A 22,345-nucleotide genomic window follows, 5' to 3' on the forward strand; every position below is an offset into this window, starting at 1 on the left:
TCCCTCATTCCAGAGATGCAGAGTGGCGCATGGAGTCAGAGAGGCATACCTGGAGGGGGTCTGTGGTGGGAGCCCTGGGAGAGGGGAGAGGTCGCAGGGGAGGGCTGGTGGGAGAGGCGCTGAGCCCCTGGGGGCCTGGAGTGCTCCAAGGCCTGGGGCAGAGGGGTCTGAGCCCTCATGGGAGGGTGGGGCTGGGGATGGTCTGGTGCATCTGGTCCCCTCCCCGGGCTGCTGGCCTGCTGTCCCTGGGACTGGGGACAGGTGTCCTGCTTCTCCACGCCCTCCTCCTGCGTGGGGCCAGCTGGCCCGGCCCCCCCCACCCCCCGTGCCAGTGTCAGGTTCCAGGCTGTTCCCTTGGGGAACTTTGATCTGGAAAGAATGAGGGTGACCAATCTGGCTGCTGCCCAGGGCCTCGCCATGTCACTGAGACCTGGCCTGGGCTGCCCCCGCTGCCTTCCCGCCCCAGGGACACCAGCCCATCCCTTGGGGCTCAGAGGACACAGGACGGGTTTCTCTCGCTTCCTTTCTCTCCCTTGTTCTGTCCACCTCCGTCCAGTCCCGGGTCCGTGCACCCCTCATCCAGCTCCGGCCCCTCATTCACTCTTGTGACTGCGGTGGCTGATGGAGCTGGGGGGGGTGGGCAGAAGCATGAGTGAGGCGGGGTCTTGCCCTTTGAGGAGCCCCCAGCCCCGCACCCCAAACAGAGATCCCCACTCCAGACAGACATGAGCTGCACATTGGAGGACGGAGACGGGACCAGAGAGAAGGGATGTGTTCCAATGGGCACGGCGGGGCGGGGAGTGGAGGTGACCGGGGACAGACCTCATCAGGGCAGGGTTCCCAGAGGAGGCAGCATCTGGGTGGGCTCTGAAGATGTGGAGAATGAGGAATGAGCGGGAGTGGTAGACAGGACAGGGGGAAGGGCGCTTCAGAGAGGGAGGAGTGCTGCCTGCATGTGGAAGTGAGTTTTGTCCAGGAAGGGCTTTCCTCAGTACCAGAAGGCGTTCCCTGTTGGTGGAAGGGACCCTTGGGTCAGAGGGACGGTTTTGTTAGAGTGAGGTGCCTCTGGGGCTTCCAGGGGAGGTGTGAGAAGGTGCTGGTGGGCCCTGGGGCCTCCCATGGACACGGCAGCCCCAGCTATCTCCAGCAAGCTCCTGAGCAAAGCCTGAGTGGCTATGGCTACAGGAGGCTCCAGTAGGCCCCCTCCCCCACCAGCGAGGCCTGACCTCCCCACCCCTACCGCTCACTCGGAGCTAGTGGCCTTTTGCTGGGCTGAAAGGAGACACTGCCCAGCCTGCGGGGGGGCCCCTGGGGAAGGCCCCAGGAGCCGGTGAGCCGTAGCCCTGGACCTCTGGCTCTTCTCGCCCTGGAGGCCACTGAGCCAGGCTCTATAAATAGTCCAGGAAGGGGGAGGGGAGCAGTCCAGGCAGGGCTGGAGGGGCCAGGCCTTTGGGGGGAAGGGGAGGGAAGGGCAGGGAGAAGGCAGAGGGAGCCCAGAGCCTGAGGCCCAGATCTGCCCCCAAGGACAACTGCTGGCCCCTGGGTGAGGGGGTCCTCCCTGGTGGGAGCAGGGGCAGGACCGTGGGGAGGGGGGGCAGTTCTCCTTCCTCCCACCTCGGCTGGTTTCTGGAGGATGTGAGCTGTGAGGGCTCTGAGCTGTCCTGCCCCTAAGATCTTAACCCCAGAGCCCAGGGGCCTGGGACAAGCTGTGGCTCTTCCCAGACCTCGGTGTCCCCTCTTGGGGCTGCCGTTCCCAGGGTGAGCCCGTGCAGACCTCCCCAGGCCATGGGGCCGGGGCTTAGGGGCTGGGGCTCAGGGGCTGGGGCTCCTGGAAATGGAAAATGTGAGCCCGACGGCCTTATCTGGGCTGGAAGCAGCTGTCTCCAGTCCACACCCTGCAGAACCCCTGGGTCAGCGCGAGGACCTCAGCCGCTCAGGCCGGGGTGGGTGTTATTTTTTTCTCTGGCTAGCCTGAGCCCCAGCAGAGGTCCGTGGGAAGTTCCTCCCCCACCGGGACCCAGAGGCCCACCCTGCCCTGACCCGTACCACCACGTCCTCAAGCCAGGGCCGTCCTTGGCGTCTTCTGCGCAGCAGAGCAGAGCAGCCCACGGCACCCGGGATCTGCACCTTCTGCGGCGTCTGTTCCCACCAGCTCCACCAGCCACTCGGCCGCAGGAGTGAATGACCGGAGCTGGATGGGGTGTACGGTCCAGGGACCGGACGGAGGTGGAGAGAAAAGGGACAGGAAGGAAGCAAGAGCGTAGGATACAGCGGACATGGGGACACGCGTGTCGGGTGTGGGGCCGCTTGGGCAGTGCGTGACGGGCTTGCACGCACCCCTGTGTGGTATTGGCATCACAGGACGCGTCCCAGGGTTCGTGTCAGCACATGTCCCGGATGCACACGCGTGTGTTGAAGGCACTCTCGGCCCCTGCAAGCACGTGCATGAAGGTCCCTCCTCCAAACGCGTCCACGTGCCCTCCTCACAGCGTGGAGCACCACAGACTCTGTGACGCCCGCATGTCCCTGCCCCCGCAGACACACTCCCCAGGGTAGGTGCACAGACGCGCCCTCCGGTGCACGGGAAGAGATGAACAGGCCATGCTGGTGGGCAGCTGCAGAGTGTCCCCTGGGGATGGAGCCATGAAGTCTGAGACTTGGGTGGAATGACCCAGGGACCCCCCCCCGAAATCCCAGGGGCCTCAGGGCCCCAGAACCAGCCCCAGGGGTCCTGTTTCCAGTGGGCAGAGCCCCACCTGCCCCTCTCTGGGGTCCTGGCCAGACACAAGACTCCAAGGCTGCCTGCTCTGGGGCTGGGCTCCTGCACGCCCCCCCCCCCCACCCCTTCTGTACTTGGCTCCTGAGCCCGGCAGGGTACATACACGCCCTGCGTGCCCACTCCTACGGGTCTCACAGCAAGGCGGCCATTTCCAGGGCGGAGGCGAGGCAGATTGAGGATTTGGGAGGAGGAGTGTGGGGGGATATGTCTGCCTGGGGATCGACCCAGGCCTAGAGTGTACCTCCTGGAGCCCTTGTTAGCGTGCTCCCTTTGGCACCTGTGGCTGTGGGGCACGAGGTGTGGGGTGTGGCTGCTTTCCTGCACCTTCCTGGTTATGGAGCTGGATGGCCGGGGCAGTTAGCTGCCCTGCCCCATGAGCTGAGGTCTCCATGGAGGGTGTGGCAGGCCCATCTGCCCTGGCCCATGACACTCCAACCTGAGCTCTTCTTGGCACAGGGGCATGGAGGGATCTCTAGGGCAAAGGCCGAGGTGACCTTGGAGATGGGCCGCGTATGGCCTCTGTGAGTCCCCAGGGCTCACTGCTCACTCTAACCCATCTTAGCAAATGGCATCCCCACACCTCCCAGGTACCCAAGCATCCCTTCCCTCCTTCTGCTGTCCAGCCACCTAGCAGCCCATGGGCTCGCTGGTGAGCCTCCTTTGCCCAGGCGTCTAGGAGTCATCCAGGACTTCCTGAGCACTTTCTAAGGCCAGTGCTGTCCCAGGTGTGGGAGTGGATGGACAGCTGAGATGGAGGCCCTGCCCCCCGAGGAGCGGAGCTGCACATGTACACGAGCATCTGTGCGCACGGACTGGGGTGCGGAGGGTGGAGGGGTGGTCCCAGCCTGGTGGGCACAGGAGGGTGCCCTCCCTCAGTCCCTGCCCCCCTGGCCCCCTCTTCCCGCTCCTGGTACAGCTCTCCTCTCCCAGGCTCATCTCCAGCTACTGACTCAGTGGTGTGACTACGGAGGGAGAGCGGCCAAGGGGGGACGGTTTGCTTCTTGGACTGTCTGCTTTCCCAGAACTCACAGTGAGCCCCGTCTCTGCCCTTGACGGAGTCCCCACTTCAGCGGCAGAGGGAGCCCTGCCCTGCCCCTAAGCAGTTCCTCCCAAATATTCTCCTGGTGGATGGGGACAGCAGACAATTCACTGTGGTGGGAGATGGGAAAGGGTGGGTGGACCCCTGCCCACGCCCACCCCCATGGATGCTGCGGGCCCAGGCCCAGGAGGTCACACTCGCCAGTGCCCCCTAGGACTTCACCATGTGGTTCTTCCATGGGTGAAGAAGGGAAGGGGCTTCTTCAAAGGAAGGAATGGGAAGGGAAGGGAATGGGCTTTTCTGGCTGAGATGGGGGTCTCTGATCCTCGGGCTCCCATGCTCAGACCTGCAGGGGTCATGAAGGCTGGCAGAGGGGTGGAGGGGGTGGGGAGGGCTCTCCCAGCCTCTCCCAGCCTCTCCCAGCCTCTCCCAAAGGTTCTGCCCGGAGAAAGAAGGCAGGGAGTGGTTTGGCTCACCCCAGTGCAGACAGCTACTTGGAACACATGCTCGATTTCAATCTCTCTCTCTCTCTCTCTCTCAATCTCTCTCACACACACACACACACACAACATGCACGCCTTTTGGCACTTGACTTTCTCATGAAATAATTGCTGGAAGGCTCCTTGGATTAGGTAACCCAGCATTCCTTTGGGTCCCCATGTTGGAGGGGAACAAGAGCGGGGCGGGGGGGGGGTGTCTGTGCTCAGCTCAGCATCTGCCAGGCTGATCCACAGTCCGGGAAGCCTGACATGACAGGAACAAGCCCTTCAGACCTCTTGTTCCTGAGCCAACAAGCTGAGCCCGCCCAGCCACTGGGCCTCCTTCAGGTGGGCCTGGCCTACTAAGGTGAAGGCTAGTCAGGAAAGGTTCCCAAAGGTTTTTGGGAAAAGAATGGGATGTTCCCATTTTTATTTTATTATTTTTTAAAACAGATTTTATTTATTTATTTATTTGACAGACAGAGAGAGATCACAAGCAGGCAGAGAGGCAGGCTGAGAGTGGAGGAAGCAGGTTCCCCGCGGAGCAGAGAGCCCGACGCAGGGCTCGGTCCCAGAACCCTGAGGTCATGACCCGAGCCGAAGGCGGAGGCTGAACCACTGAGCCCCCAGGCGCCCCGCCCCCCGCCCCGTTTTTATTTTAAAGCAGATGACAATGACCCGGGAACTCGGAGTATCTTTGTCCGTCATCAGCTGGTCTTCTTGAAGCAACAGCTGTCCGCATTCTTCCCTCTCAGGAGGCTTGTCCGGCGGGGGAGGTGGAAGGGAGGAATGTCTGGGTTCAGGCAGGAAAGCAGCGTTGAGAGGGAACAGTGCTGGGAACCCTGGCCTGTGGGTAGAGGCCCTGACTGAGACTGACGGAGAGACGGGCCCACTAGCCCAAAACTCACTCATTCGGGATCTGGAGATTCACCCTCAGTGCTCCCTTTCCTCTCTGCCAGACCTCAGCACCTCCTGGATCCCCTACTAGGATCCCCCACTAGGGGCCCCTTGGGGAGCCTGGAGCCCCTTCTGACCAGAGGCGAGGAGGACACAAAGACGGAGCCACACAGAGTGGGGCTGGGAGGGGACTTCCCGCGGGTCTCCCGCTCCCGGTCTTAACAACAGGTGCAGGAGATGGCCGGCAGAGCTCCGCCAGGTGAGTCTGTGCCCGGGAGAGCCTGACGCAGCGTAGAGAGGGCAGGGACCCGGACAGGGCGAGGGTTGGGACGGCGGTTCTGGGGGCTCCTGCTGCCCTCAGCTCTCTCTGAGCAGGGGGGGGAGTCCCCACCCCCAGCGCGACCAGGCCCTGCGGGTGAGAGCCCGAAGAGAACGCAGAACCCGCGTCTGTGGTCTCCAGGGTAAAGTCCACTTGGGGGTCGAGGCCTTCTTCCGGTGGGGCGGCCGCCCCTCGCCCAGGCCGCACGCCGCTCCTCCGGGGCCGGCAGCGGGGGTGGTCTCAGACCGGTGCGCGCCCCCCCCCCGCCCCCCGGGACTGCGGCGCCAGGAGGGCCCGGATCCGCGCCTCTGAGACCCCCCGCCCCGCCCCGCCCCGCCCCGCGCGCCCCGGGCCCGCCCCCGAGGCCCCGCCCCCGCTCGGCGCCCAGTCCCGGGGCTCGCGGGCCCGCCCCGCCCCCCGCCCTCCGCCCGCCCTCCCACCGCCCCTCCGGCGAGCGGCCCAGGGGCGGACAGTCGCGGCCGGCAGCTGCGGAGGAGCTCGACGACTCCCCGCCAGGCCAGCGCTCGCCCCGCGCGCTCCGCTCGGCCATGGAGCCGGGCTCCGACGCCGAGGAGGCGCGCACGGTGCGGGAGGCGCTGGGCCGCTACGAGGCGGCGCTGGAGGGCGCGGTGCGCGCGCTGCACGAGGACATGCAGGGGCTGCAGCGCGGCGTGGAGCGGCGCGTGGCCGAGGCGCTGCGCCTGGCCGGCCCACTGGCGCGCACGGTGGCGGACCTGCAGCGCGATAACCACCGACTGCAGGCGCAGCTCGAGCGCTTGACGCGGCAGGTGGAGGCTCTGGGGACCGGGCCGTCCTCCGCGGCCGGCACTCGGGGCACGCCCAGCCCTCCGCCCGGTGTCCCCGGCCGCGCGCCCCGCCTGGGTACCGCGCGCTTCGCCAGCCACGCCACCTTCTCGCTGTCCGGCCGCAGCCAGGTGAGGCTCCGGGAGCGCCGGCGCTGGTGCGCGGGCGCCGGGGGCGTGGGGCTTCGCGCCCCGGGGCCGCCCCTCCGCCGCCAGTGCGTGCGCCCGCCGGCGCGCGTCTGCTGGGCTGGGGGCCGCTGGCCGCTGGGACTCGGTGTGGGGGTCCGGCCACCTCTCCGCCGTGGGAGAGGGCCGGAGAAGCCTGCCCGCTGCACCTGTCTCGGGCCCCCTCCTTTCTTTGGAACCAGGCCCTGGTTTGCCCAGAGTTCGGTCTCCCTCTCCCCTTTGTCCCGTGACGCTAAGGGCTTAGGCGCTGAGTTAGGGCCCCCGACCATTTCCACATCGCCTGCTCGCCTCCGTTGTGTCCCAATGGTCAGCAACCCCCACCTCCATTCACGGCCCCCCGCGTTGCCGCTCACTGAGGCCTGACGGCTGACGTTATTAATTAACCCAGACTGAGAACTCAGGCGCCTTGTGTGTGTGAGCCGGAGGCCAGGAGGACACAATGTGGCTGTGGCCACCTCATTTGGGAACTGGTAGGGGGTTAAGGGATCTGGGGAAACCAGCCTTGAGCAGTCTCTAGCTTCCTGGGGTCAGAGACCAGCAGGGAGTTCGTGGTGGGGGGGTGCGGTGATAGAGGCCGGTGTGGACCAGTTACTTCCCTGAGCACGGGGCCTCCAGGAGAGGCAGGTTAGAATGTTTCCATGCTGTGTGCAGTGGCCCTTATGTGGGATTTTCCACTCTGCTCAGGCATGTTCTCTGGGGTTGGGTTTCCAGGGTCTGGGTCTGAGCCCTTTGCACCTGCTGCCCCTCCTTGGCTCAATCCCTCATGCAGTCAATCTCCTGTGTGGGCTGGGCTGCCCCTCGGGGGGCCAGGCGGAGGGGGATCAGCTCAGCGCTTGCCCCAGGAGGTCCCAGCTGGGTGGGAGATGGACCCAGATGGTGCAGTGCCAACTGTGTATGGGCGGCCAGAGCCACGTGCCTGTGTGCCCGACAGAGGCCCAGGGATTGCTGCTGCTCGGGCAGGTGGAGGTGGGATGGGGCGGTGCACGCAGGCTCGGCAAACCCAAAGGCACTGCCTGGCCAGAGGGGAGCCTGATGGGGGTGAGAGGGGGAGGGTGAATTGTGAGGGACCTCTGGGTGCTGGCTAAGGGAACCAGGCTTTGTCCCTGGGGGCGAGACCTTCCTCAACCTTCGGGGGTGGCAGAGCCCCCAGGCGGGCCAGTGCTCTGTGCAAAGTGTCTGCAAGTACAGATACAGTTAATTCTGTCCTGTGAGCACAAAACACAACACATCCATGGCATACAGTCACCACTGTGAGCTCGCACGTGCCTAATAAACTGTGTCATCGGCTGTTTTTGAAGTTGTATTCTGACACACACTCATGGAAGCAGCTGCCCAAGGTTTCAGAAAAATAACGTCTGCGTCATACATAGATGAGCATGTATTTGCACGTGCTTGCTCACACACGTGTCGGGGGGCTCTCTGGTCATCTGCCTCGGTGGGAATCGGCCAGAGGTGAGCTGGTCCTCTTGGATATGGGGGTGGTGGGTGAGGGGTGCTGGGCAGAGAGAGACAGGGTCTTCCCACTAGCCATCTGCAAGCTCCCGCAAGGACGGATGGCAGTGTGGAGGGCGGCTGGAGACAGGGTGGGGTAAGGTGGGACAGCCCCAGGAGAGAAGACAGTCCGCGTGGTGAGGTGGCGTTTGGGCACAGACAGGAGCCTGCCGGGGATCTGCTGGGTCACAGCTCTGGTGGGGTCATGCTGCGTGGGCGGGTCTGCGGGACATCGAGGGGACGCTGTCCCAGAGCAGGTGGAGTCACGGATCTGGGGTGCCAAGGGCAGTCGAGGGTGGACATCAGGGAGACACCAGGCCAGAGCTGGCCATTGAAGGTGGCAGCGGGGGAGGGCTGCAGGGCAGAAGGAGAAAGTGAGGCAGGAGCCCTGGGTGACGTGCAGGAGATGCCAGGGCCCCCGAAATCTCAAGGCTGGGGTCACGGGCCAGCAGGGCCGCTGTGGCTCTTCAGGGATGGGGACGGACACCCAGCTGGAACGGGGGTTGCGGGCCTCAGAAAGACGAACATCACTGATACCTGGGTGGAGGACGGGGGGTCCCATCTGGGGGCGCAGCTCCCCTTTGCCTGGCTTCAGAAGCGCTGGTCCCCACTGTTCACGAGCGCGGACCCGTTCCTGGCAGCGAAAGGGGCTGTGCGGAGCCACGTGCACGTTCACGTGCACTCACGTGGGGGGACGAGCCTCTCGGGCCCACACAGGGTGCCCCGTCCTGCATGGGGAGTCAGCTTCAGGCTGGGCACGGGGCTGCCCCTTGTCTCTCACACCCCGTGTCTGTGTCAAGGGGGTAGGGTCCCGTTATGGCTGTGGTGGGTTGGGCGTCGTGCAGGCTGGGGTTACCCCACCCCTCTGTAATCAGCCAGATTTAGAGAGCCTTTTGCTTTCTGCTGTTTCAAACTGGGGATTTGTAGGTGTGGGAGGTGGGTCCTACTTAGTGTAGAAATGGACCCTGAGCCTAATGGGGGAAGAGTGGGTTAATCCACTTCCCAGTGCACACACCTTGGCCTTGCTAGGTAGTGAGAGGACAGAGCTGTAGCCAGGGAAGGTCTGAGAGAAGGGAGAGGGCAGACACACGTGGGAGCAACCAGGGTGGACTTCCCATAGGAGGCCCCAGTCCCTGGAGCAGATGGGAGCTACTTTGGTCACATCCACTCTGAGGCCTCAGAGCGTCTCTTCAGAGGCGGACCGCACTTTTTCTGTATCTAAATCAAGGGGGATGGGGCTGGGCAGGTTGGGTGGGCCCCTTGTGCTGGGTGGACTGGGTTCTTCAACAGTGACATCCGCCAGCAGGGGCCTGCGGTGGACGGCAGCCGCCTGAGGCCAGGCCGGAGTTGTTCTCTGGAAGGGTCCGGGGCCAAGCCGGAGCCATGGCGTTCTCTCGTGGTGGCGGCGGGGGAGGCCCTCAGGGACAGCTGCCAGGAGCTCCGGTCCAGGCCCGCCTGCGAGAGAAACCAGACTCCCTTATCTGCCTTCCTCTCCCAGACGCACTGTGTGATAGCAGAGGTCGCCGCTCTCGGGAGGCCCGCGATGGGACTGAGTCTTGAGAACCTCGTGTAGGGGAGGTGGGGGGAAGCAGCAGTCCTGGGGGGGGGTGCTGGTCACTCCGGGGCTGCCTGCGGGTTAAGGGTGTGGAGGGTCAGGCAGAAAGGAGAACACCCGAAATGTGCCCGCCCTCCTAAAAGTGTTTCCAAACTTCCCAGGGAGAGGACTGTCCCCAGAGACCCTGAAATCGCTTGCCCTGTGGCCCTGCCCCCATGAATGTCCTGAGCCCTGGACTCCCGGACAGGGGCCTCCGTCCCCGTCACACAGAGCCCAGGTGGGGAACTCCGCAGGACGAGTTCCTATCCCCAGGGCTCCCCATGGGTCTGAGGCAGGCTGACCCTGATGCTGGGAGAGCCAGCTGGAGGCCCCAGGGTGTGCTTGGGGACCCCGGCAAGGGCTCGCTCGAGCCCCTCCTTGGTTTGAGGGCTCTGTGCACAGAGGTCCTGCTGGTGTGCTTACTCCATCATTACCCCGTTTCCTCTCCCTAATTGGACTAAGGGGGCCAGGGGTCCGTCTTGCCCTAGGCTCCGGGGACAAGTTCGTGCTGAGTTGTCCTCTGTTTTCTGGAAGGCTGGAGCACTTGTGGCCAGTCTTGGGTTGGGTTGGGAGACCTGGGTCCCAAACCTTGGTTCCGCTGCTGCCTATAGTAGGACGGGGATTTAGGCTTCTGGGTCGTGTGGTGACGGGGTGGAGGGTGGGCTCCGAGGAGTCCGTTGGCCTGGGACACGGGCAGAGCACAGCCCTCTCCTCGAGGGAGGGGCTGGGGCCCCGGGGGGTCTGGGTTCGGCCCCCACCCTGGCTGCAGTGTGGCTGAGACCCCTTGATGGGAATCTGGCTGGTCCAGAGCTCGTTTCCTGTCTGGTTGTGGCGGCTGGTTCCTTGGGGCTTCCCAGGGTGGGGGACCTGCGACGTGCAGGGGCAGGCGTCTGGGGGCCCCCCCATAAAGATCCACATTCCTAAGAAATGGTTTCACCATCAGCCTGTCCCTCCAGGCTCCTACCTGGACCTGTGGCACCGGTTGGACCAGAGTAGGGTGGGTGGGGGGACACGGAGACCCCGGAGCGGAGTTGGCCCTGCTGACAGGTGGGGGCTGGGGTTTAGGGGGGACGGGTTGTTTCTCCTCCCCCTGCTCAGGTGCTCAGCCCACAGGTGCCTCTGCGGGGGCTCCCAAGTGCCCCCCCCTTTGCACTGCACCTGCGAGGGGGCCTGGCCCCTTCCCCGCCCTCCTGAGTTGGTCAGGGGTCACCCGAATTCTGGCCTTTCTCACTTCTGCGGGACTGCACCTGCAGAGGGTCCCCTGTCCCACCGCGTCCATCTGGAAGAGCCCCTGTAACTGCCCTGTCTCCCAGCACAACCAGCGTTTCCACCGGCTTCTCCCCCCACCAACCCAATTCAGTCCCTGAGCTCACCAGCGAGCTCTTCTTCCGTGAACCCAGCAGGAAGGGTCTAGAGCTCATCGCCACCTTCTCCTTGACCCCAGGCCACCCATGGGTGCTGTGGCACACCTGCCTCCTTGGTGCCCATGCTCCCACCTCCCCCAGTCTGTCTGGCTACTCCCCTCTGAGATGCCGCTTCTCCCCACCCCAGGCCCCATGCATCCCAGGGCCGTCTGTTCCTCCGCTGTGCTCGGGAGGCAGGACTCCTGTTACCCCCGGTCCTCCGTCCATCCTCTTCAGCTGCGGGCGCAGACACCAAGCTGTCTCCTGACCTCGTGTCCCAGCTGCCCCAGGCTCACCTTACACTCTGTGTATCCCAGACCCAGATCCTTGCGTTCCCACCGACACTCCCCTCTTCTTCCTGGACACTCTCCTCTAGGATCCAAAGCCCAAGCTCTGAAGAGGCCTTGTCCCTCCCCATCCTCCTCCTCTCCCTCCTCCCAGAGCTCTGGTCCTGCCTTTGCAGCTGGGGCCTGTGTCCCCTCCCTCTAGGCCAGCACCAGGGCTGTGCGGTGTGTCTCCTGCCGCTGGATCGGAGTGCTCTGCGCCTGGAAGCCTGTTTCTGCAGACATGAGTTGCTCCGCTGGGAATGGCCTCCCCTCCTCGTCCGCTGGGCTTACTCTAGACTTGGCTTGGGAAGGCCTCCCGGGCCCACTGGGCTGGAGGAAGTTTGCCGGAGGCATGACTGTCAGGCTGGCTTGGTGGTGTGTGCTCAAGGTCCTGGCTCCCCAACCAGTCCGACCCCGACTGACAGAGTGGCCGCCACTAGCCCTGGTTGTGGGAGCAGCTGAGCTGTCCAGGGCCTGAGATGGGCTTTGTTAGTCGTCTGGGAACCTTGCAGATCATGAGACAGCCTGGAAGTGTCGGGGAAGGGGACAGTCAACCTCTCCAGGTGCCCATTGTGGCCCCTGAGGAGAGGCCTGGTAGTGGTCGGCCTGGATCCCCTTCTCTGACGGCCCCTTCTCTGAGCCCCTGGGTTCTGTCGAGCAGGCTAGCAAGCCTGTGGGAGGCAGAAGCATGTTAGTTTAAGCACCAGGCCCAGAAAAAGGTCCTGATGCCTGTGGGACGCTCAGAGGGGACGCGTGGAGCTGCCTCCACCTCCAGCAGGGAAACGGAGACCCGGAGGGGCTGACCTGAGTCGAGCAGCATGGCAGTCGGTGGCATGGCTGGGACACCAGGCCCCCGGGGGCTCTTGGGGTCAGCTCTGCTGCTGTGCGGAGGGAAGAAGGGGCCCCAAGGAACCAGGCAGGCCCCCCGCTCCGGGCACCCGGGCACATGTCATAGCTCTGGGTCTAACGAAAGTCCTCGGTGCCCCGTGCCCGACGTTGGCCCAGAGGACCTTGTGCTGCTGGTTTTGGCAGCCCTTGGCTGGCAGGCCTCGCTAGCACGAATGGGCCTGCCTGGCCTGGGGTGCCGGCTCTCGGGGCCCGGGGAGCGGTCTGGAGAAGGCCGGGCCACCTTGTACCTGGCTCCTCACCTTTTGTCCCTGGCACTCTGGGTATGTCTGCCTGGCTGGACCCCAGGGGCTCCGCGGCGGGGGCTGGGTGCGCTCCAGCCTGCCGTGGGACCCGGGCCCGCTGCGGTATCTTCTGGGGGCTGCCTCTCAAACGTGTGGGTTATTTGGCTCCAGAATGAGGGGGGCCTTTAGACGGTGGTCTGCGGGGGTGCAGCGGGCCCTGCCTGATGGGGCCTCCTCGGGTGTGTGTCTCTGCAGAGCCTGGACCACCAGGACGAAGCTGGTGAACCAGAGGCGCGGAGAGCCTTGGACGCGTATGTCGTTGAGAATGGGCACCAGCCAGGGGCAGGTAGGGGCCGACCGCACAGGACGGGGGGCCGCGGGTTGCCTCTGTGCCCGGCCAGCGCTTGGCTGGGAGGGGACCTGAACCTGGATCCCAGCAGCTAGAAAGACTGTGAGGGGGCGGCTTCACTCAGGGCGAAGCAGAGCTTTCTAAACACAGAGGGAAACGGGCGCTCTCGGGAGGTGACGAGCTCCCTGTTTCCGAGGAGCGCGGCTGGGGCTGAGTGCTCGTCCAAACAACGGGCAGCACAGTGGCTGACAGGCTGCTCGTGCTTACTGAGCTGACTCTGAGGGCGGTTTGGAACAGACATAAAGTCTGGTTGGAGCTTTGAGGTGTCTGCAGAAGAGGGAGGTCGGGGAGGCCTTCCTGGAGGAGGTGAGAGGGGAGGTGCAGGCAGGCTAGAGTCCTCCTGGGGCGTCTGAGTCGGCTTGGATGCCCGGCTGACCTGCCCCCCTAGCCCCCGTGGTCACGTGTTCCAGGTCTGGGTGATGGACCCCCGGAGACTGCCCAAACCTTCCCGGAACCACAGCCTCCGAAGCCGCGTCCTGTGAGCCTCTCCTTGCGGCTGCCCCACCAGCCCGTCACAGCTGTCACGCGGGTCTCGGAGAGGTTCTCGGGGGATACCTCGGCCACAGCTCTCTCTCCCACGTCTGCCGCCGTCGTGGGGGGGCCCAGCCTGAGCCCCAGTGAGCCCACCACAGCCTGGACTCCCGGTCCCAGCGGTAGGAGCAGGAGAGCAGGGCCTGGGGGCAGACCCCACCCCAAGGTGGAGGGCGGGCAGGGCGCAGAGGCGGGTGCTTGGCAAGAGACCCAGAAAAGCTGGGGCGGCACTGCAGCCCCACCCCAGCCCCCACCACGACCCCCTTCCCTTGCCCCTTCCACGCAGCCCATCCCTGTCTGACTGAGGCACGCCCCGTGGCTGTCGTCAGGTCGAGCTGCGGGGAGAAGGTGGTTTGCACCCCTGAACAGTCTGGCATGCTTCCCCGGGTCTGGCCTGTGGTCAGGCTGTCGGTGGTGGTCCCGGGGCAGGGCTTCCAGAATGAGGGTTTGGGAATGAAGTGTCTGCTGGAGATGCAGCGGCCTGGGAGGCCTGGGCCCTCAAACGCAGGGTGGGGACCCGTACCAGCCCTTTTGTGTCCTTGCTCTACGTTCCCAGCTTCCTGTCCCTCAACTGCTGGCCGAGATGGGGCCTGGAGCCTGGGGCACCTGCCTGTCCGGGGAGTGATGCTGGGGCCGGGAGGGGCCAGCGGTGGGCCCTCCCCGCACCCAGGCCTACTTGTCTTCTCTCCTCATCCCGCAGAGAAGAGCCCTTGTGTCCCGCGGTCCGGTGCCGGCTATGGGGCAGCGCTGGCAGGCAGGGATGGTGACAGGTGGGTCGGGATGGCCACAGCGGGGTCTTGTCCCCCCCCAAGGCAAGCCAGGGTCCAGAGCCAGGGCAGCAGGGGAGGTGAGGCGCTCTCCCCCTGCACAGTCTTGCTTGGAGAAACGTGGCTGCAGCTGTTTCTACATGGACGCCTCAGATCAGGACCTGGCGAGGCTGGGAGGGTCATCTCAGGCCCACAGAGCATGGAGGGAGGGAGGCGGTCTTCACCCCAGCTGGCCGGGCTCCCTCCGCTGGGTGCTTCCCGCCACCTGCACGGGATGGAGGAGGCACCTGGAGAGGCCCCTGGGCTGGGGCAGGTGTGTGGGGCCTCCCTGGGTGCAGGCCTCCTCCTGGCTCCCCCAGGCCAGCTGGACTGATGCTGGAGCTTGGATGGGGGCAGTGGGGCTCAGCTTTTCTTGTAATCATAAAGGGAAATTGTGACTTTCTGGCAAACGGTTGAGGAGGAAACAAAGAGGGTCTTATCTAGTGGTGGACAGGCTGGGCCCCGTGGGGCTGGTCTGGGTTACCCCGCCCTGCCCACCCCAGGACCTGGCACCTGCTGAGGGGGCTGCTCTCTCGGGTGTGCGGCTTGGACAGAGGCTGGATCCCAAACCGGCTCAGCAGGGTGGGCCTGGAGCCTGCGGGGCTTCCTCTGTCCCTGCCGCTTCCCCTGCCTTTGTCACTCTGCGGAGGGGGGGGGGGCTGAGCCCGTGGGGGCCTGGTGTTCCTGACACGTGGTTCTCTCCTCAGCCCAACCCTGGCAACGCCACCCCGGTCGCCCCCATCCCCCCCACCGCCAGCCACGACCCAGGCCCGGCGCCGGGAGCTGGTGAGGTCACAGACGCTGCCCCGCACATCGGGGGCGCAGGCCCGGAAGGCCTTGTTTGAGAAGTGGGAGCAGGACACCGCGGGCAAGTATGGACACCTCACCCAGAGTGGGGCCCGGCCCTGTTCCCGTGATGAGAGCCCCTTTCCTGCCCATTCTGGGGGTGCCCCAGGCGGCCCTCTGTCACCCTCCCTTGTTTTCTGGGCACGACGGGGATTCCCAGGGGAGTGGTGGGGGGCACCCTATCCCTCGCAGAGACAGAGCTGGTGTTTGCATAGGTATCCAGCAGTCAGCCTGACACCTGCCGTGTGCAGGGTGAGGCCAGCCCTGTGTGTGAGGACGGCCCCCTCCTGTCCTGACGGCCTCCCACCAGGGAGGGAGGCTGAGGCAGACAGCCTGATCTCAGCTGCTAGGGAGTGTTCTTGGGGTACAGATGAGGACCCCCTCTCTGGCTAGGAAGGAACCCTGTCAGTGAGCGTGGCCTCAGGGTGGCTGGGATGAAGGGAAGGGGGAGCTGCAGGCAGCGGCCTCAGGCCTCGAAGGCTCGGGAGCCCTGATTTCCAGGCTGGGATATAGACAGGAACTTGGGGGCTGGAGGGAGGACGGACCAGACATTGTCAAGGGAGGTTTTCCCTGGGGGAGCAGAGCCGGCGGGGGTATGCTCCTGGGGGCATGGGATCACCGGGGAGCCCCGGGCCTGGGGGGAGGAGGAGGACGGCCCCCCTTCAGGCTGCACCCTTCGCACAGGGGCAAAGGGGAGGCGCGGGCCAAGTTGAAGCGGTCCCAGAGCTTCGGAGTGGCCAGCGCCAGCAGCATCAAGCAGCTCCTGCTGGAGTGGTGTCGTAAGAAGACGCTTGGCTACCAGGTGAGCCGGGTTCCGCCCCAGCCCGGGGTCCCCTCAGGGGCCGGGGCGTGGGACTGGGCTGGAGTCCCAGCTTCCCCAGGGGCCAGGGTGCCTCTGGGGCCGGAACACAGGGGTGGGCTGGAGTCCTGGCCTTCCCCGGGGGTTGCTGGCCGCCCACAGCACGTGCTCAGAAACCCTGGGGCTCCTGAGGCTGGACCCGTGCACCTGACCAGCTGGGGTCTGGTGGCTGTGACTTCTTGCTGACCTGGTGGGCGCTGGGAGGGGCTGCCTGTGGGGGAGCCGTGCCCCTGCTCACCTCCCCTCGTTGACCCCTGGCCGCCTGGAAGCACGTGGACCTGCAGAACTTCTCCTCCAGCTGGAGCGACGGGATGGCCTTCTGCGCCCTGGTGCACTCCTTCTTCCCTGACGCCTTCGACTACAGTGCCCTGAGCCCCGCGCAGCGGCAGAAGAACTTTGAGCTGGCCTTCACCATGGCTGAGTGAGCATGGCGGGTCCCGAGCGGGCACCGGCCCCGGGGTAGGGGTGCTGTAGGCAGGCTGGGCGCGAGGCCCTCCACTCTGCTCACCTCCTGCACCGCCCGGGAGACGCCATTCTGGGGGGTCGCCCAGACTCGCTGTGGAGCTGGCTCTCGGCTTGCCGCACCTGCCCTTCCTGCTGGGTGCCTGGCCCTGCTGTGTGGTCTGGGGGCTGTGGGGTGGGGTCTCCCAGGGCACCCCACCTGTTCTCTCGGGGCGGGTGGGGAGATTCCGTTGCTTTGGGGCAAGCAGGAGATCGAAGGTCTGCCTGGGAGACATCTTAAGAGCTTCTCTGAGAAGTCGATCGAGCTTCTCTAAATGCTGTCCTGGCATCTGATAAGAAATCGTCTACTTCCCTGAGACCCACTCTCTTCAAGGAGGCTGAGTGGGGCAGAGTCTGGGATGTCCCGTCTGGGATGTCCCGTCTGGGATTTGGTGGTTGGCTCGAGGCAGCACATGGGGCATCAGGGCTCCAGTGGGGGTGCAGGCAATTCCCTGGGGCTGGTCTGCCTGTGTTCTCGGGGGGCCGGAGAGTGGCTGCAGGGACAGCGTAGTAGATGTACCAGCTCCCAGTGGCCGGTGGGCAGGGGCTGGGGGAAAGGGCTCTGTCCTCACATTGGGGCCTCCTTTGGCTGGACACTATCAGGGGGCAGAGGGCGGGGCAGCCTGGGGACGGGGCACAGTGGAGGATGTTTAGGGCTGCCGGATGTTCAGTTTCCAGGAATTAAGGGGCAGAAGGTCAGAGGGAAAGAAGCACCCCCCCCCCCGCCAAAGCCAAGTTTCCTGGAGGGAACGTTTCTCTCTCCTAGGGCAGCCTCTGTGCCTGCTGACATCAGCCCCCAGCAGCCTGCGTGTCCCCACCCAGCTCCCTGAGCAGGGGCAGGCTTCACGCCAGGCCTGGACCCTGGACCTGGCCAGGGATGGTTTTATGGGTCCTGCCAGAGCTGAGGGGTCCGGAGCCCTCCAGGGCGGCAGCTCCTGCTCGGGGGGCATGATGGAGGCGGCAGCTCCCAGCTTCGTGGCGGAGCTGTCGGAATGTTGGTACTGCCCTGTAGTGTGGTCTCGGGTGACACGCTTGGACTCGGGGGTCCCAGGAACTCCGTATATCCTTCAAGTGCCTTCCCTTTCTTGGCTGTTTGACGCAGCTGTCACCCTAATCACAGAAGCAGCTCCGGAGGGAGGCTGTTATGCAACCGGACCCAGACGGAGGGGAAGCAGAGCCAAGGGGGATGGCCGGTGTTGGGGAGGGCGCCTCACTGGTGGGAGCCCAGGAATGGTGGCCCTCAAAGTGCAGACTCGGAGTGTGTGTGGCGCATGAGGCCCCCGGGGTTCTCTTTCATCAAGACCAGGGGGCCGTGCCCTGGGCGAGGCTGGGCGGAGCGGGGAGAGGGGCCCTGGGCCACGGGAGAGGGGCCTGGGCCACGGGTACCTCAAACCCCTCGGCCAGAGCCAGAGCAAGGCTGCGTTCTCCCCGCAGGAGGCGTGGGCTCCTGGAGCCTCTAGACTTGGACACACGTTTCCTCTACTCCCAGCCTGGGGGTGACATGCCAGCCGCTCCGGGTTCTTCTCTCCTCCTCCCCAGAGCGAGCGGAGGGGCCGCAGCCTGGCCTTGCCTCCCTGTGGCCTGAGCCTGCTTGTGACGGGGGAGGGGAGGATGGTCGGCCTGTGGCCTTGAGCTCTCGGTGGCCGGTGGGGGGGCTTGTTGGGCTCTTCTGCGGCCTTGGGGGGTGGGGGTGGAGCTTGTTCAGGGCCAGGGAAGGGGTCTCTGCTGGGGGTCCTGCGGGAGGTGACCTCACAGGTGCAGTTTGGGTCACCTGGTTCTGTGGACAGCAGGCTGGCCAGGAGCGGGCAGGGTGCGATGGAGGATACACGGGCTCCTTGGACGCAGGGGCACCTCCCGTCAGGGAGTGTTTCCAGACCCTTCTGCGAGCAAGGGCCAGAGAGGCACAGCGGAGGCTCGGGAACCTGTGTGGGGCCAGGGTTGGTGCTGCCCCTCGTCCCAGTAAGAGACCTCCAGCCCAGAGACTCCTGTGGCCTCATGTGCCAGCAATTCCGTGTTGACAGCTGCTGGAGCTCCCTTGCTGGACAGGCCTCCGGGGCTTGGAAGGCGGGAACGCCAGCCCTTTTTCGGAGGCGGCTGCGGTGGGTGGGTGCTCAGTGGGGGGGGCCCTCTGCACCCCAACCCCACCCCCAGCCGTGGACCAGGGCAGGCCCAGGGCCGGGTGTATGGCCCGTGGCTCCCACGTGCCCTGTGGGGAATGTGTCCTGCTCTCCGGTTACTGTGTGTGCGAAGCCAGCCTGGAGGCGGTCGCCCGCGCTGGGCATCTGCATCTAGAGAAGCCTTAAGTAAAAATAACCCTGCGCCCCTCCTCCACGTCCCTCCCGGGCCAGCCCGTGCTGATGGAGGATCCGGGTAGAGCCGGACTGGCAGAGTCGGAACCCAACCCCAGGCAGGGTGTGGCCTCGGGAACTCATTAGAAAATGGTCGTCCTTCGTCCTTTGGACACGTCCGTAGCGTCTGAGTTCTTTCAACGAGCTGGTGTCGCCTTTTACAAGAGTGGTTTATGGATGTGTCCATTGGGCCTCAGCTTTTCAGAAAGAGCCACGGGGGCCTCGAGTATTTTGAGACTCATGTATTTTTGTAAAAGTCAGTACCAATCATCATTTCCTCTTACCATATTCTGATTCCGAAATTTCATTCAGCCTGTGTCTGCAGCTCCTTGGAGACTCGACGTGACTGTTGCGGCTGTTGGGGTGGGGACCGGGACCCTGGCAGTTGGCAGGGGAGCCAGGACCTTGCCCACAGCTTCCCGTTGAAGGCCGGGGAGGCCTTCATCCCCGTCCTCAGTGCCACCCTGATGGGGAAGCCCTGCTGTCCGGGCAGGGGTGCCCGTGGTGGGAGCCTCGGGAGTGCAGACGGGGGTCCGCACTCTCTCCCTGCTCGGCTGGAACATGCCAGCCATTCTGGGCACCCTCCGATAAGGCAGGGAGGACGCTAGAAGCAACGCAGACATGGTCCCCAGTGTCCTTCGAGCTGTTTAGTCTTGGAGAAAGACACGATAGGGAGGTTCTCAGAAGGTTCTCTTCTGGCAGGAGATGTGGGAAAAAGTCAGGCTGAGAATGCGCGCATGGGGCAGATAGGTAGGAAGGTCACAGAGGCGAAAAGGCCTACGTGTGAGGGGAACTTTCCTGGCCTTGGGGCAGAGAGGGCCAGCCAAGTAGGGCCACCGCGGAGAGAGCTGCTGTCCTGTCCCCAGTGCTCGGGGGCTAGCACTCCATTCTCTTCCCAGGCTGACAGTAAGGATTTTAAGATGGCTCTCATCTAACTTGGCGGCCGCGGACCCCGTGTCTAGGGGACAGCCCGGCAGACGTGCCGAAGTGGGAAGGCCTTGGGTTCGCAACCCTTCCCCACCAGCGAAGCAAACCCTTCCCCACAGGCCTGCCCTTGGTCAGAGCTCACGCTTCACCGACACGGAGCCCCGACCTGGCCCGCCAGGGACACCACGGAGCCCTGCCCGGGACCAAGCCCCCCCTCACCTCATGAAGCCACTGGGTTCCCTCACAGGGACCCACTCCAATCCAAGGGGATGGTGGCAGTGGGCCCTGGGACAGATGTCTGTGTTTCACTCTGACCTTTGAGTTCTGAGAGGAGGCCTGGTGTCTGGCCAGCACACAGGGCGGGGCCCCGAGCTTGTGTCCCAGTCCCGGGCGTGGGGCCAGGGAAAGGCCATGGGAGGCACCAGCACTGGCCCGCTGGCCCCGGGGTACCAGCATGGGATGGGGGCATGAGTCGCAGAGCCAGCCTCCAAACCCAGCTGCTCAGAGTCCAAATTCCGACCAGCTGTCCCGTCCACGTGCGTGCTCCTTAAATCGAGCGCCATGGCAAAAATGACAAGTACCGCTGGTGTTAATTAACCGTGCTGTTCGGGGGCACAAAGAGCCCCGCTGCCTGGTGCAGGGCGGTCGGAGCCTGGGAGAAGGGAAGTGTCTTTCTTACCCCAAGTCAGTAAAGAAGGGGCCAGGTCGTGAACCCTGACAGTCATGTACTTGTTCATGGGGGAGGAGGCGGGGACCTTGGGACCATGAACTGCGCCCCACCACAGAGGGACGGATGCTGACAGCACCAGGTGTGGGCGTTTGAGCCCAGTCGGTGCCAAGATTCCCGTGCCCTGGGCAGCACGGGCAGCGGTTGGAGGGACTGACAGTCTGAAGACTGGCGCTGACCCCTGTCACTGTGGGTGCTGCCCTGGGGGCTGGGGACAGCGGGGAGACCCCTCTCTTTCCAGCCCAGAAAACGCCCAGCTTCCCCTCTACACCGGGCCCCAAGGCTAGACCAGTGTTCCTGAGGGCGTGTGGCCCGGGGGCCTGGGGGCCGTGAGGGGGTCGCAGGCAACTTCCTGACCTTGGCCTTGGGACCCGTCAGCCAGCAGGTGGTGAAACGAGGTGAGCAGTTCACGCCTGAGTTAAGTAGGGTGGAGGAGGGTGAGAAACCAGCATCTGGGGGAAATCTCAGGAGCAGAGGGCACCTTTGTGAAACCGTGGGCATGTTCGCGGGCATGGGCCGAGTCTCCCAGCGCAAGTCTCAGACAAGTGTTAAAAGACCACTTAGGGGGCACCTGGGTGGCTCAGTGGCTTAAGCCTCTGCCTTCAGCTCAGGTCATGATCTCGGAGTCCTGGGATCGAGCCCCGCATCGGGCTCTCTGCTCAGCGGGGAGCCTGCTTCCCCCTCTCTCTCTGCCTGCCTCCCTGCCTACTTGTGATCTCTCTCTCTCTCTCTCAAATAAATAAATTTAAACAAACAAACAAACAAACAAAAAAAGACCACTTAGGAGCCGTCTGGGTGAATTTGTTTTTTACTTCCTTTGTTTAAATTTTATAGTTCGTGCCGATTTTCCACATCCTGCCCATATATGCTGAATTTTTTAGCAAAACTTAGTTTTTAAATTAAACTAAAATTTTGCTAATAGAATTCGGACTCACACTTAAAAGTGCGTTTAGTGAAACTTCCGAGGGAACATTAATTTCACCGAAGTGCGCAACAAGGCAGTCTGGTGACGTGAGAATGCGGATTGACTCGGTGGTTCCTGGATGTGGGGTCTGGGCAGTGCTACCTTGGAGGGAGTGACCCCGGGGTCTCCCGGGTCATGGGAAGGCCCGGGGCGGGGTGGGGGGCGTTCTGTCGGCGGGGCTGCGGGGCCGGCGGGTGGCCGGGACCCTTGCCCTGACAGGGTTTCTGTGTTTCAGGAACCTGGCCAACTGCGAGCGGCTCATTGAGGTGGAGGACATGATGGTGATGGGCCACAGGCCGGACCCCATGTGCGTCTTCACCTACGTCCAGTCACTGTACAACCACCTGCGTCACTTTGAATGAAGCCCGTGGGGCCTGGCTGGCCAGGGCCGGCCCTGGGAGGAGACTGAGGGGCCGCCCGCGCTTCCCCAGCGGGGCGACCCCAGTGGTCTGGGTGAGAGCCTCGTTGTCCTGTGCCGTGCAGCCGTCGGCCCACTGTGCCGTTCAACATGGGCACTGTGCTCTGCGTGGGGCACGGCCCGGGCCCCCCAGAAGAGGGAGGGCTACCAGAGTGCGATTGGTGCTAAGTGATGATCTCCCTTCCAGTAAAAGGCTCACCTGTGGGTTCTGGAATGCGAGATCCCTTCCCCGCAGGTGACTCTGATACGTTGGCTTCACGGCGTTCCGCGGGTCGCCAGGTGTGTTTTATGACGATACACAGAGCTCTCTCCGTCCCAAACTAGCGCAGCTTCCTCCCTCTGGGCCTCTGCCAGGAAGCCGGGGGGACGCTCCGCCAGCAGCCCGACACGGAAGACCATGTCTTGGGAAGAAACCCTCTGATCTCTCCCAGGTCCTGGGCAACAGATGACCTTCAAGTCACCCTGGCTCTCTGGGGAGACGGGAAGGCTGTTCGCCTGGTCCCGAGGCGCCCCATCCTGCCCGGGAGGCCCCAGGAGCATTGGCTAAGAGTGCACTCTCAGGA

At 64.3% G+C, this 22,345-nt stretch overlaps 1 protein-coding gene across 1 annotated transcript; it reads left to right on the top strand.

Moving 5' to 3' along the window:
• The first annotated feature begins 6,061 nt into the window (after positions 1-6,061).
• On the top strand, positions 6,062-21,750 carry LOC111161241 (smoothelin like 2). Its single transcript, XM_022524838.1, has 8 exons — positions 6,062-6,448; positions 12,702-12,792; positions 13,266-13,508; positions 14,087-14,156; positions 14,900-15,064; positions 15,723-15,840; positions 16,167-16,318; positions 21,600-21,750. The coding sequence occupies exons 1-8, from the start codon at positions 6,062-6,064 to the stop codon at positions 21,724-21,726; spliced, it is 1,353 nt and encodes a 450-aa protein (XP_022380546.1). The 3' UTR covers positions 21,727-21,750.
• The last annotated feature ends 595 nt before the right edge of the window (positions 21,751-22,345 follow it).

This window comes from Enhydra lutris, unplaced genomic scaffold (genome assembly GCF_002288905.1).
Source record: "Enhydra lutris kenyoni isolate GAN:26980312 unplaced genomic scaffold, ASM228890v2 scaffoldscaffold82, whole genome shotgun sequence".
NCBI lineage: Eukaryota > Metazoa > Chordata > Mammalia > Carnivora > Mustelidae > Enhydra > Enhydra lutris.